The following is a 14,932-nucleotide window of genomic DNA, read 5'->3' as shown; positions in this document are numbered from 1 at the left end:
GCTTGGAATTTCTCTCCACCTCCATCCCCTCTGTGCCATCAATACGTCTAGGAGGCATTCCCCATTTCCTTCACCTTCTGCACTCCGAGGCTACCCAGGCTTGCTACTGTCATTGTGCTGATCCCACTATCATCCCATTGTTTCCAAGATGTTTTCCCACTAGGTTCTGTGCTTTCCACGGATAGACAGTACACCCTTTGATAGAATGTATATACAATCTACACAGCCTGTATGTCAAGTGAACGGACAATGTGTGGTAAGGAAGCAGAATCGGAGCTCTCATTGCATCATCTTCCCCCATCGTAAACCGTCACCTACAAAACAGGCAGCTCTGCTTTGTAGCGTACTCAGGGAAACCGAAATGTTCAATGGAAAAAGGAGTAGGGTCCCATTAATTCCTTTTGACCTGATACGTGAGTATCACTTTATCAGTATAATTTTGAGTAAGATGAATTATGTTAGGAGATTATTAATGATAGGGAGCACCTTGGTTCTCGTGAAAAGTGGGGATGCAGTGTTACTTTTTATACATCCTCATCTACTGAAAAAGCATAGGGTACCACGGCTAGCTGAGTAAGCCAGAGACACCTCCCGACCACCACTGCTCATGCAGGCCAGGGAATTGCCTGCATAATTGCATCACTTGAACTCTGCAAGCAGCTCTGTAGTGTGGCTAAACGTGATAATTTTCTCCATGAAGTGGACAATATTGCAATTTACCATGGAACATTACCAGGGTTCACGCTGTCCTGACCCAAATTTCTAACATTTTTGTTGAAAATTTCCCCATCTAATGTAGGCATGTAATTGAGGAGTAAGCCTGTCCTTCTGGATATATGTTGCTCTTATTGGTTGAAGAATAAAGCTGTTTAGCCAGTGGCTTAGCAGAGTAAAGTCAGGTGGAAAATCAAAACAGAGATAGACAGAGTAGTTGGAGTCAAGGAGACACCTTGTAGCTGCTGAAGGAGAAAGATACCAGAATATTACAGGTAAGCCACAGCCTCATGGCGATACACAGATTAATAGAAATGTATTAATTTGAGATATAAGAGCTAGCTAGAAATATGCCTGAGCCATTGGCCAAAGCAGCTTCTTCATTAACCAAAGGTAATAAAACGTATTCACAGCATAGAGAGGAGACTCCCACATCAGCTTACAGAGAACTTTAGGCCTCTTTTCAGTGAAGAGATGAACACAGGATATGTAAAAACCCATCCACCTTTCAGTGAGCACAGACTAATTCTTCAAAGCTCTATGTAACATTAGAATCTCACATTTTGTAAGATTTTGATCAATTTTTTGATAAGCACGTCACCTGAAAAATCAATCTTCCCCACTTTCCAGGTTAATCCTCCCAGGGGACATGTTTGAAGAAGTCAGTCTCCGGGGCTTTGTCTTTCAACTCTGTGGTCTCTCTTTGGCTGAGCCCACAGAAGTTCACGGCTGAGCTTGCATCAAAGCAACAGTGCCCTGCAGAATGGCTGGCGACATCAGGGAAGAAGGAGGAGAGAGTCTACTGACCTTGTGAAGCTCCACAGGAGTTGGGGACATGATCTCCTTAATTTCTTGCTTCATTTTCCTCAGGGTTACTGACTTCCTGCCCACATCTGAAGGCAGAGTGTTGCTGCGAGTCGTTTGGCTGTAGTGTGGCCGTGAGCTGCTCCGTTCCTGGAAGCTGGCCTGCCGCCCCAGCTGAGTGCGGGCCGTTGGAGCCTCATGATTCAAACTCATGGTGCTCCCCGACATGATTGTTGCCTGTGGCATTGACAATTTTCAGAGACAATTAAACCACAGAAAAGGAAAGGGTTTGCTTGCTCAACGTTTAGCACAATTCTCCCTCTGCCCAGTCAAAATATGGTGTCTTCAGGGCATAACCAAAGGCTGGAGAATGGACGCACTAGCTGAACTATGAAAATCTGGAACATGCTTTGCAATGACATTTAGAACGCACATCTTGAATCCAATGGAAGTACTTAAGCCCTTGAGTTTATTTAATCAAATACCACCCCTAGCAATGCTGAGGCAAACTGAAAAGCCCCAACTCTAGCTTACTGCACACTGCACTTTCATTTTAAGCACCAACTTCGCACCAAGCTGACTGTAAGAGCTGGGATTCATTAAGCCATCTTCAGTGTGTCTTAGAGAGCTCGCCGGAGAGCTTCACAGTGAAGACCAGGCTGTTGCTGTCTGTAATGCTGCCTCTGGCTCCAACAGAAGCGAACCACAGGCTGGAACGGGATGACTGACTGATGCAGAGGCAAAGGGTCTCCTAGCACTTCCAGCCTGATACCGTTAAGACCATCGTTCCTCTGGCCCAGTGACCTGCCTCAGAACTTACAAATGCATCTTTTAATATCCATCAGCATTTAGCTTCTACATATCATGGCACAGATAGTGTTTCTTAGAAATGATCTCTGTGTAATATTCTCAGAGAGGCTTTAAAAAATTACCCTTTTATATAGGATTCAACCATTTGCTCAATTCAATCATTGCTCAACTCTGAGATTTGGATTGGATTTTACCAATGAAAGCGAAGTTTGCTCTGCTTCAAATATATTCCCTGAATAATACATAAGCAATGGAGAGATTGCATCCCTGAATTTCAGAACTGGAACAAAAGAGGGTTTGCAAGCAGTATCATGATGGGAATGGCATTTCTCATGCTGGGCAGTGCCAGCACTCTAAAGCCAGGACTGTGGCCATCTCTCTATACTTTATACGAAGCTTGTATACAAATGTATGTACTGGTAAATGTGCCTGAAATTATAGAAACAGAAATTATGTCCATGCCCATGTGAATAAATAATATGTGGCTTGTTTACATTAATGAAAAAGCCGGAAGCAACAAAGCCTGATCTGTTGAACTCTGTGGGATGGATTCATTAATTTAAGCCTCAGAAGTCTGTCCGGGAGGCACTTGACTCATCCCGGTTTATAGGAGACTGAAGCATAAAGAAGTTTACTTGCCCAAGGTCACCTAAGCTGGGACTGAACCAAGGATGAACCTGTAGCTATGCCATACAGGGAACACTGCAGAGGGAGCGGCATCTTTATTTGTCATCGAGAGTAAGAGTTTATATCTCTCTGTCCATGTTTATATGTGTGCCACTAAGGAAGCACCACCGTCAAGTACTGGCGCAAATATACACAGATCTAAACTGCACGGAAAAGAAACAAACCCGACAAACACGTGCTGCCTAGACCACGCATGCCATAGATGCTTTGGAGAATGGACGCTCTAGCTGTAGGGAAATCCTTGCCGATGACTGAGCGCCCCCTACAGTATCACTTGATATTCAGTACCAGCACAGGGAGGGTTTATAGGCTGTGCGTCTCATTCCTTCACGGTGGGAGGAAGAAGCTGGACATATGGGTTCTGGATCTTGTTGTGAGTCTGGTAATGGGAACCCCAGCTGTCGGTTGCAATCTTGCTCCTTGCCTAACTGGCTCTCTGCCTTTCCCGGTCACATAAACTGCTCCTCTGTAGGTAAAAAAAAAATGTCTCTAATATTTAAGCAAATGTAGGCATCTATAGTATTGCATATTTCTGATAAATATCTTTTTGAGGTTGATTGACACCTCTCTATGGCCAGCTATGTTGGTGTCATGGGAGGCCTTTCATTTGATGGCGCTTACATACACCACTTCTGTCTTTAGTCTGTGGCATCTGACAGGACCCGATGATTTTTTTTTTCTGCAGTGGTGACCATCTTTCATTGTTCTTTCCTACTTAGAACCTTTATCTGCTTTATTTATATCTATTTTTTCTTCTCATTTTTTGTGAGACCCACAGGAAGCATGTGGGAAATAAATCCATGACTGAGGCTGAGGGCTGACATTCTGGCTTTGATGAGTCTAAGCTGCTGGAGGAGACATTGCCTATGGGTTTTACTAGGGTCCCGTGGCCAAGAGGAAAGGTAAGAACACCTCCTTGTTCAAGTTTTCAAACCATGAGCGCAAGGGAATTAACAGCATCTAAAATGATTATAAAAGCTAAAGTACAAATACAATTTAGGTTCAGACATCTGATTAGACGTTTGTCTGTTAAAATAGTTAAAATAGCATTCATTAAGAAATAGCAAACTCAGTACTTGAGTTTTATTGCACTCATTAAACATTAGGTTCTTTATTAACATTATGTCAAATATTAGATCACTATAATTTCTATTTTATTTTAATTTTTTAAGACAGGGTTTCTCTGTGTAGCCCTGGCTGTACTGGAACTCACTCTGTAGACCAGGCTGGTTTCGAAATCACAGAGATCCACCTGCCTCTGCCTCCCAAGTTGCAATCAGAGGTGTGCAACACCACCGCCTTTGTTTTACACAAGCAAAAGCTGGTAAGAGAGGTTTAAAATTGCTCAAAGCCTTAATTTGAGTTTTTAAGCTTCAGGGAAGGCTGAATATTTTTCAGTGCTAAAGTTAAACCTAAATTATTGCTAGTAATAATGAAAATAATTAATAAATTCTCATTTTAATCACAATCAGTTTAGCTAATCTATATTTATAAACTCCGTAGTTTGCTTTTGCTGTTGAAGGTAAATTTCATCGACAGGACTCTAGCTTCAATAAAAAAATGTAAGAGCTGTCTCAATCAAGAGAACATAATTTATGTAAACGATGTTTAAAATTTTTGTGATACTAGTATAAATATGACTCTAATATATGCACCTGGTGTGCATTCTTCCCAGCTGAAAATGTAGCTTCTCTCTGGCTTAAAGCTCAGCCCCTTTCCTCTCTGCACCTGTAATTCCCAGGCCCACACCATGATGCAAGGCTGTGAAGGAGGAACCTGCAGGCTATTGTAACACACTTCCACCTGCAGGCCATTGTAGCACACTTCCGTGGCCCGTGGTTTTCATGAGCTAACTCAGAGTCCAGGTAATGGCCCAGGCTCATGGAGTTACCTTTTATAGGACCTTCAATGTGCACAATGAAGCAGCAAGAAGAGTGAGTTCCACAGGAGAAAGGTATCAAAATGGGAAAGGAAGGGGAGCCAAAGTAAGTCAGGTGAGGGCATTGGCTCAAGAACTACCAATTGTGTTCCTTATTCAGCCTGTGCCACACGCCCATTCTACTTCACGGGGTGGTAAGAGCTTAAATAAACCAGCTGGCATTTAAGAATTGTGCTCTTTTAGCAAACTGGAATCAATGTCTCACAAATTACTTTAAATTTTATAAGTCTATCCATGCCCAGGTCCTTTAACTGTGCTCTGAAGCCAAAATTCATGCCACGTCATCTATGGTGTCTATAAATCCAAACTACCACTCTCCTTTAGAGTTCGCTTTGCAGATTCGCAAACATTAGAATCACATAAAGTATCCACACATGCAATTGAGAAGCAAAATAATATAGAGATGAATAACCAGTTTAGAATTGCAAGAGTTCCGCCCGGCTGTGCCATTCGCATTCCTTAGAGTGACTTGGGGACCTCATATGACATCAAACAAAAATGAGACTTCCACCACTTTACATTCTACAGCTTAGAAACTTTAAAAGAACATAAAAGGAAACATTCCAGGCCTTCCCAGACTAAGTCTGAATACTGTCAGCAGATTCAGGGCTTTAAGAAATTGCCCAGAGTTCAGCTGTTACAATCCAACCTGTTCCTCCTCAGATTCGGGCGAAGCTGATACAGAATTAAGATTTCCAATGGTCAGCAAAGCAGGGACTAATCTTTCCCCTGCTTATCACATAGACCGGTCTTTTTAAACAGCCACATGACTATCAACTTAAGGGGAAAACCAAATATAACTGTGTTTCCTCTTATGTTCCTCTTGACGGTCAAATTAATTTCTATACCAGGTACAGATGAAAACATGCCAAAGAAACCTTTCGGAAGCAGCTAGAGAGAAATGCACCAGTGTTGGTAGTCTGGGTTGGCTCCTTAGCGATTTGGGGGGACACAGGGACAGTCAGGATTAGCAGGGGAGCAATGGCGGAAGCCACAAGTCAGTAAGAACTGCATTGTATAAAATCAAACTGCTGTCTGGAAGGCAAGGGCAGGGGAGGCAGCTTCACAAGCAAAAGTATAAACAGAAAGGGTAGCTACCAAGAGAGTCATGTTTCTCAATGACACACGCCTGTCAGCTTTCTCCTGTGGAAAGGGTTAAAGCTTTTAAATGAACTGCTGTGATCAATGCAAACATAAAAGGACCAAAAAAACCAAAACAAAACAAAAAACCAAAAATGAATGTAGAAGTAAGATTAAGCAGCGGGACCAAGGCTACCTCAAGTTCTCTCAGGATCCCCGATTGGCCACAGGTCTCCAGGTCCTCCAGTGCTTGAGACCAGAAGTTTTCCTCTTGTTCAGCCTCTGCACTGTCTGAGGCCCCTGCGAAGCTGCCAGTAAGAAACACATTCTGGATTAAGGAAAATGCGTGTGGTTGTGTGTGGGTGCGGATGCGCACACACACACGTGTGTGTGCAGGCATGCACACACACACAGAGTGTACACATGCATACAAACTTGTACTCATACACACACATACACACAGAGTGCACACATGCATACAAACTTGTACACACACAGAGTGTACACATGCAAACTTGTACGCACACACACACACATACACAGAGTGCACACATGCATACAAACTTGCACACACACATGAATGAACATACACTTCTGTACATCAAATATTTCTTCTCATTTTCCACAAAAAGAGGGAAGAAAGGATCCACTTTGGATTGTGGCCTCCATGTAAAGGCATCTCTGATATGTTAGTGTGAATTAACATATGAATTAACATGCAGAATTAAATAGCCTTTGTCACTACTGCTGGCTTTCAGAGTACTCATGCTGCATCAGTGTGGCTGGGCTGTGACAGATGGCACCATGGGAATATATTTCCATCTATAGGGGAGAACTAATCACGCCTAAGAATTTATAAAATCATTATAAACAAATTGATGCCTTCACTTTTTATGCTTTCTTAAAACTATTTTGATAAGGAACCAACCCTAAGATATACTTCTTTTTAAAAAATATTTATTATGTATATAGTGTTCTATCTGCACGTATGCCTGTAGGCCAGAAGAAGGCATCAGATCTCAATATAGATGGCTGTGAGCCACCAAGTGGCTGCTGGGAATTGAACTCAGGACCTCTGGAAGAGCAGCCAGTGCTCTTAACCTCTGAGCCATCTCTCTAGCCTAGATACACTTCTTCATTAAGCAAGGACAGAACTTGGGTTGAGGGAATGGCTTAATCAGTCAAGTGCTTGCCCTGGAAGTCTGAGCACCCGAGGCTAATAATAATCTGTGGAAGCACACGCTAGCAATCCCAGCCCTGGGAGGCAGAGACCGGTGGATCCCGGGGGCTGCTGGCAGTCAGTCTAATCTAAGTAGTGAGCTCTGAGTAAATGGGTTCCTGTGGTTGCAACAGGCACATGTGTGAGTGTAAACACACACACACACACACACCCCTCTATGGTTCTTTTGTCTGGGACTGGTAGCAGACACCACACCGATGGGAGTCTGTGGCAAAGGGGAGTTTCAGGTGAGCCTGGGGCTCCATGTGGGACTCTGTCTCAAAGCAAGTGTTTCTTACACGTGGCTGTGAAACTGCCTGTGGGAGAAGGGAAAGGAGCTGTTTGCCACGGAAAGTACACGGCTCCTAGAAGCTGGCGTCCCCCACGGCTACTCTGGGAAACTGCACTGTTGCCTGGCGCTACTCGGCTATCCCTCAGCGGGCACACGTTCTAGAGACCTAAGTGGCTGATGTGGATGGTTAAAGTGGTGGCTTCACAAGGTCCACTGGGTGCAGAGGCGCAGCTCCTCCCACTGAAATCGGGAAGTCACCTCGGACAGCGCCGCAGTGTAGGTGGAGGGGGCAACCTTACCCGCTGGCCGTGGACCGATCCCAGTCTTCGCTACTCAGCCCCACATCTGGGTAAGTCTGGCTTCGAGGCTTGGGGACCGGGGACAGACTGCCTCTTTGTTTTGGACTCCTCCAATCATAGGTGTTGAAATTGTATCCTGAAGTCTGAAAAGTGGTACCTGAAACAGAAGCAAGGCTTACGAGCCGGCCTGAGGACTGTCACATCTGTTGAGCTATGACATCATTGGCCAGAAGAGGGTGGGATAGTAAGTGCCAGCAGGAACAGCATCCTGCCTCAGTGCTCTGAGGGCTTTCTTCACACAGCTATGGTAATATGAATATTTGCAATTAAAAGATGAAGTTGAAGGCTTTGTAGTATCTACGCCTTCGGGGGCTTCAAGTCACAGCTTCAGGGGAACCAGTTTTCAGGTCCTCCAGGGCCATATGCACACCTCCATCTTCCCACTCTGCCTTGGCTGACCCAGCTCAGAGCTCTGGACCAACACGTTCTTGTTTCTCACTTCTCTGTTCACAGCCGTCCCACCATGTGTCAGTGACAAGACTCATTTCTCACTTAATTTAAACTCTTGAGGGTGCGTGACCTGGAGTCTCAGGAGCATGGCGCAAGCCGCCAAATCCAGGTGAGGAAAGGGCACCCAGAGGCTGGGTCATAGTTGAACCAGGCACACTCAGGGGGAGGCATTTATCACTCCATATTGCCCTGCCGTTTGCCTCTTTCTGAAAGTCAGAAGGAAGGACGATATCAGGGAGAGGAAGCTTAAATAGCAAAACAAAGATTGTGCTTCCTGGTTGGGGGAGGGGTTAAGTCTGATGAGCTTGATGGGGGATTAGGGAACAATTAGGTTATGCAATATTCATTCCCCTTGAATTTCAGCTATGTCTATAACACCGAGATTTCGACAGTAATAGACTTAAAGGGTATTTATAATAAGAAAAATGACATCCTTTGCAGTCCTGTTGAGGAAAGCATTTAGAGGGCATCTTCACATATGTGGTGGAGTATATAGCTTTTTGGCATACTTGTTGGGGTTCACCTGAGAAAGGAAGGGCATATGCATAGGGCTGACTCCACAGCCTGTATGGTAATTATCACACATTTCTTAGTCCATTTTCTCAGGTTGTGTAAACACACATATGGCTTGGCAGATGTGTGTCTTACTTTATTTAAGGAATTCAACGTAACAAACAGCCCTCAACCCCTATTTTCACTATTTTTAGTGGTTAGAACTTGGGTCACAAAAGGGGTCAAAAGATGGCCAAATGAGAGCGCGAAGTTAGCATGCCAGTACTGGTTAGGTCTAGGGGCTGGGAAGCTGGAGTTGACCAAGCTGGAAAGAGTAACGGTGAAGACACAGTCATAGTAAGGGCTGCTCTTACCCTGAAAGCCATCAATACATTCTCCCCACCTAAGAATATACTGTGGTCTCTCTCTCTCTTTTTTTAAAAAATTTATTTATTATGTATATAGTGATCTCATTATAGATTATGGTGTGAGCCATCATGTGGTTGCTGGGAATTGAACTCAGGACCTTTGGAAGAGCATGCAATGCTCTTAACCTCTGAGCCATCTCTCCAGCCCCTCTGGTTTCTCTTACTATCTACATGTGTTCCTCCCTTCAGGGGGAAGGTAAGTCATCTGATTAGCCAGGAGGGACAATCTCTTGGCCCATTGCTGTCTCTGTTCATCCTCTCCCGCTGCCACTGGCCTGGGTGGTAAGCTAGATATAGTCTGTGAGATGCCCTGGCCATTCCCATGGCCAGGAGACTTCTCCGAAGAATCCTTACAACTTTTGTTCCAGATGTTGGAAATGCAAGCCAAACAGCTGGAGCACTGGTAACTATTTGAACCAGGAAATGACCCATAAGAGCGCTAAGTATTTAGGAGCATAGAACCCAAAGCACCACAAAGTTTTTTTTATATAAATCAGTTTTAATATGCCTACGTCTTTAAAATGAAATCATGTCACTGTTAGGACTTGGAAAAAGTACCCTGGTTCTGGCTACAGGATAGGCTTAGCTTCTTTAGCATGTGCACTTACCTTTGCAGGAGCATGCCCGTACACACACACACACACACACACACACACACACACTTTAGAGCTAACTCCAACATTTACTTCACAACACTTTTTGGGTTGATAAAGAACAGGATGGATTAACATATGCAAACACTAATAGTTTTCAATATATTTATTATACTAGGGACCAAATTTTACTTAGAGAATAATGAAGAATTTTGGATGTAACGGAGGAAAGTGCACCCTAGAGAGGCCCAGTTGCAAAGTATTCTATATTGGAAATTCAAGGCCTTTGGCTTTAGTTTGTGACATCAGAGAACCAGTTAGAGGGTATTTGGGGTATTTGAGCCTTTTTAAAAAAGAGAGTCTGTGACTATTACTATATTTGGCTTTTCTAAACAACACTGACAGGACTATGAGATTAGACACTCAAAGAAAGAGTTAAGTGAGAACGTAGGCGTGGTGCTCCAGACTTGATGGAGGCTCTGTATGTAACAAAGGCAGCAGTGATGGGTGACACCAGAGATGCTAATCGGTAGAAGCAGTAAGATGCGTGGGCCCTGATGCCGTTAAGGCACTGCTTGCCTTCGCCAGGCTCTGGGTTTCACTGTGAGACAATAAATCTGCACCTTGGTGAGATGCAGACATGTTGGTTCTCACGTATAAGTCGCTGAATGCAACCCCTAACTGCCTTAGGAGGATATCAATACTATGACTTAAAGTGGGGGAATTAGGTGAGTGACGGCCAGCTGCTTCTCAGATGTGGGAAGGTAACAAATCCCGAGGAATGATCCTCTACCCCGGGAACAAACTGTAGCTGTTGCAAACGAAAAGTAAACTGTAAAAGATAATTAAATATTGTTTTTATTGAATGGCAGTACTGGCCAGTAAATGCAATTAAAATGCATTTAGGATGTGGGAAACTACATTTGCATGAGTGTGTTTGTGTATTGGTTGAGTGTGTGTGTGAGAATGCACATGCATGTGCACTTTTGTGCATGCCAGAAAGTTATGTTTGATATCTTCCCCAAAGGCTCTCCACCTCTGTCTTTTAAGGCACGATTTCTCACCAAACCTGGAGCTTGCTGGCTGGCATCTGGCTGGATCGGAAGCCTTAGAACCCCTGCCTTCCCTTCCTCTCCAGTGCGAGGATGTCCCTGATTGCTTTGTTTGTTTTGATGTAGGTCTGGAGAGCCCAACTCAGTTCCCTATGTGGAAGACACTTCAGCTGCCAAAGCATCGCCCAGCTTCTGTAAATGGCATTTTAAGTGAAACTTTGATCAAATAAATTGTAAAAATCTATGCTGTAAGTAATCACTGCCTTCAGAACTGGAAACCTTTATCCCTCTCTCTTTATTTTGTCTGCATCTTGGTTTTAATAGTGAGGTTTATACTTTGCGTCGTAATGAGGGTTTAAAATGCAGTTTTGGTTCTTTCTGCTGAGCACCAAGTTTCATTTTATTTATTTGCAGAATGGAAGAGAAAGCTTCACAAATGTAGGTGCTTCTAAATCGCATTGGCGTGGTGGTTTGCATTTTTAGGGATAATAAATCTGAGATATTTGTAAAGTCCCGACACGCCAACTCAGTCACAGTGGTTTTTCTGAGTGTTTCCCATCCATGCCCTTCAGTTCCCAGCAGCTCTTCACGGGGAAAAGGAAACTAAACGACGCTGGCTCCTACACAGAAAGTTTGAAATGCTCTTGGGGAATTTACTCCCTGAGTCTATAATTTGGGGGCTGTAAGTCTTGTTGTTCCTTCTAGTTTTGGAAACCAATTTTAGCAGAAGAAGGCAAGCCAGACAATCTTGGCCAGATTTCGTTTTCAAAGACCCAGTTTTGTTAAGAACAAGAAAATCAAATCATATGCTTGAGCGGCTATTTGTAATTGTTCTTGCCAATGAATATTTCACGTGTCTGGATGAACACTGCTTGAAAAATGGCAGATGAAGGAAAGTTCTTTTGACTCTGTGTGTGGTATGTGTGGTGTGTAGGTGTGTGTGGTATGTGTGATGTGTAGGTGTGTGTGTGTGTTGGTGTATGTGTGTGGTGTGTGTGATGGTATGTGTCTGTGGTGTGTATGTGGTGTGTTTGTGGTGTGTGTATAGTGGTGTGTGCGTTATTTGTGTGTGCGGTGTGTGTAGTGGTGTGTGTTATGTGTGTGGTGTGTGTGTGTATGGTGTGTGTGTTATGCATGTGTGGTTTGTGTGTGTGGTGGTGTGTGTGTATGTGTGTGGTGGTGTGTGTGGCGTGTATGTGTGGTGTGTGTTATGCGTGTGTGGTGTGTTTATGTGGTGTGTATGGTATGTATGTGTGGTGTGTGTTATGCGTGTGTGGTGTGTTTATGCGGTGTGTATGGTATGTATGTGTGGTGTGTGTTATGCGGTGTGTGTGTAGTGTGTGTGGTATGTATGGTGCGTGTAGGTGTATGTGGCGGTGTGTGTGTGTGGTGTGTGTTGTGTTGTGTGTGTATGTTGGTGTGTGCAATATGTGTGTGTGTGCAGTGGTATGTGTGGCAATGGTGGTGTGTGCAGTGGTATGGGCTGAGAGAAGTCTCAGTTAGGAGAAGGAATAATTGAGACCCTGAGGGCCCAAAGACCCAGATCCCGATGAAGGAGACTGGCTTGGGGCATCAGAGAAGGGGAGAGGAGAAGTCACCCCACAGATGGCTGGGAGAAGCTCGTATCCTGGAAGCACTCAGCAACATCAAGAGGGTCCCACTGCAGCCCCTTTACTATACAGCCCTTGCGTCTCCCCCATCATTTTCATCATTCCGTCCTGTGGTTGTTGGTAGTGGTCTGTTTACTTGTGTACTCCTGGGGCTTCTAGTGTTGAATCATTTAAGCTGTTGAATGAGGAAGCGGGACACTTTTGTGGAGTGGCAGAGGATGAAGAACGTGTTGACTCAAGCCGCCCATTGCTTTGCATCATGTGGGTTCAGCAAACCTGGGACAGCTACAGGTTAAAGGAGACAGAGAATGTGTGAGGTCTTTCTGGGTCAGAATGGAATCTGCTGAGTGCAGTGGCTCTCAACCTCCCAATGCTGCGACCCTTTAACATAGTTCTTCATAACATTATCTTGTTGCTACTTCATAACTGTAATTTTGCTACTGTTATGAATCGTAACATAAATGTTATGCAGGATATCTGATATGAGACCTCCCCGCGAAGGGGTCAGGACCCACAGGCTGAGAACCGCAGGGCTAGAGAGACAAGTAGAAAGACTAGCTCAGAGCACGCTAATGAGTAAGAGAAAAATAAGTACATATTATGCTTTGCTTATAAAAAGTCAATTATAAACAATCAAAAGCTAGCTGGACAGTGGTGGTGCATGCCTTTAATCACTGTACTTGGGAGGCAGAGGCAGGTGGATCTCTGCAAGCTCACAACCAGCCTGTTCTATAAAAACAAGTTCTTAGACAGCCAGGGCTATTGTAGAGAAACCCTGTCTCAAAAAAACAAAACCAACCAACCAAACAAACAAACAAAAAACCCCAACCAAACCAAACAAAAAATCATACAAAAAACCAGTTAAAAGCTAAATCCACCTGGTTTTCACATGATGCCTTAAGAAACCCAGACTCTCAAACTGAATGGCTATAACGAGCAGTCCCAACCCCCATGCTGCGGCGGGTGGGCCTGGTAGGCTCTGCTGTTCATGAGGACAGGGTAGGCTTGCTGTGCTCTGAGCTGCCACTTGTACAAGGACTGGTTTTTGAGTGCTATGCTTGAGTAAGCATAGAGTTAAAGTTGAGGATAGTGAGAAGAGAGGCTATGAGCCAAAAAAAGAGGCTCAAAAATAGGTTATGTAGGGGAGCCATTAAAGACACTGGGCTATTTTCTTTGAAGAAGGAAAGACTTGGAAGAAGTGATAACATCATCCAGCAACTGAAAGAGCTGCCAAGAGGAAGGGGCTGGGGTCGGTTCTGAATCACCTTGAGGGTGTGACTAGGAAGAATTGACAGAAACCAAGGGCAGAGCAGATTTCAGCTCTACACAGTCAGGACTTCTGAGCTGTCAGAGCTGCTGGAGAGAGGGAGAGCAGAGAGAGCTTGTCAGCTCGGTGCTCCAGGACACACGGCATGCCCCGTCAGCAGTGCTGGACCACGCCGGATATCAGACTAGCAGGACTTACACCGGAACCCATGACCGACAGTGACCTTCAACTTACCATTTCCTTATGGGGACTGCCTGCGAGCCGTCATGTGAACATGGTTAGCGAATGCAGGCATTCGACTGATACAAGGCATTGCTACATTCTCAAATGATCTTAACTCCGCCCATCATCACGATCTCCACTTCCCTCTTAACTTCTCTAGCTTTATAAAGATTCTAATGTATCAGTGTCAAATGTGATATTATGACTACCATTCAAATTTTTAAAACGTTTCATAAAGTAGTAGTCTTTCATCTTTTTACCAAGGAAGGAGAGACCACGTATTTCATATGCCAGTCATGGTCCTGGCGCTTGGGTGCAAAAGGCTGAAATAACTGAGTTTATATGTATCACCTTATAGGGCAGAACTCATTGGTATCAATATCAATTTTTCTCACAAAAAAACTATGTAAAAATGTTTCCACAATAGTAAGGAGTAAATCAACATACCCACTAATAAACAAACTCCATTTACTGTGATAAAACTTGACTAGGGTCTTTTATCTGGCATCTTCTTATGTCCCAGGAATTTTCAGGCCCTGCAAATGTGCCATTGGGTGACAAGGCTAACTAGTCACAAGGTATTATGACTCAGAAGAATTGCCAGATAAAAGAAGAGTTAAATTTATTTGTGATGGGGCTGGAGAGATGGCCAGAAGACCAGAGTTTGGTTCCTAGCACTTACATCAGGAGGTTCATGACTGCTTGTCACTCTCCAGAGAGATGGGACACCTCTGTTCTCCTACTCATTACACACACACACACACACACACACACACACACACACACACACACACATTGATCTTAACTTTACTTGAGATGTTTGACATATTTTCTCCACCAAATTCCAATATTGTGATTATGTATAGCAAAAAAATGTACCATTTCAATTTTTCCCACCTATTTATGACTTGACA

The 14,932-nt window shown here is 44.0% G+C and overlaps 1 protein-coding gene across 4 annotated transcripts in view; it reads right to left on the bottom strand.

The window, feature by feature from the left end:
- The window catches only part of Grip1 (glutamate receptor interacting protein 1), a 632,754-nt gene that overhangs the window by 33,320 nt on the left and 584,502 nt on the right, over nt 1-14,932 (bottom strand). For 3 of the 4 annotated variants that reach the window (XM_050165496.1, XM_050165497.1, XM_050165499.1), the window contains exons 20-23: nt 7,845-8,001; nt 6,231-6,342; nt 6,053-6,097; nt 1,522-1,755 (exon numbers count right to left, since the gene is read on the bottom strand). In XM_050165496.1, the coding sequence (XP_050021453.1) occupies nt 1,522-1,755; nt 6,053-6,097; nt 6,231-6,342; nt 7,845-8,001 (548 nt within the window). The remainder of the gene's footprint in view (nt 1-1,521; nt 1,756-6,052; nt 6,098-6,230; nt 6,343-7,844; nt 8,002-14,932) is intronic. The other variant, XM_050165498.1, reaches the window with a different exon arrangement.

This window comes from Alexandromys fortis, unplaced genomic scaffold (assembly GCF_014885135.2).
Source record: "Alexandromys fortis isolate MF-2015 unplaced genomic scaffold, M_Fortis_MF-2015_v1.1 scaffold_154, whole genome shotgun sequence".
Lineage (NCBI taxonomy): Eukaryota > Metazoa > Chordata > Mammalia > Rodentia > Cricetidae > Alexandromys > Alexandromys fortis.
Note: the sequence above shows the minus strand (reverse complement) of the source record. Positions and strands in the feature narration are given on the sequence as shown.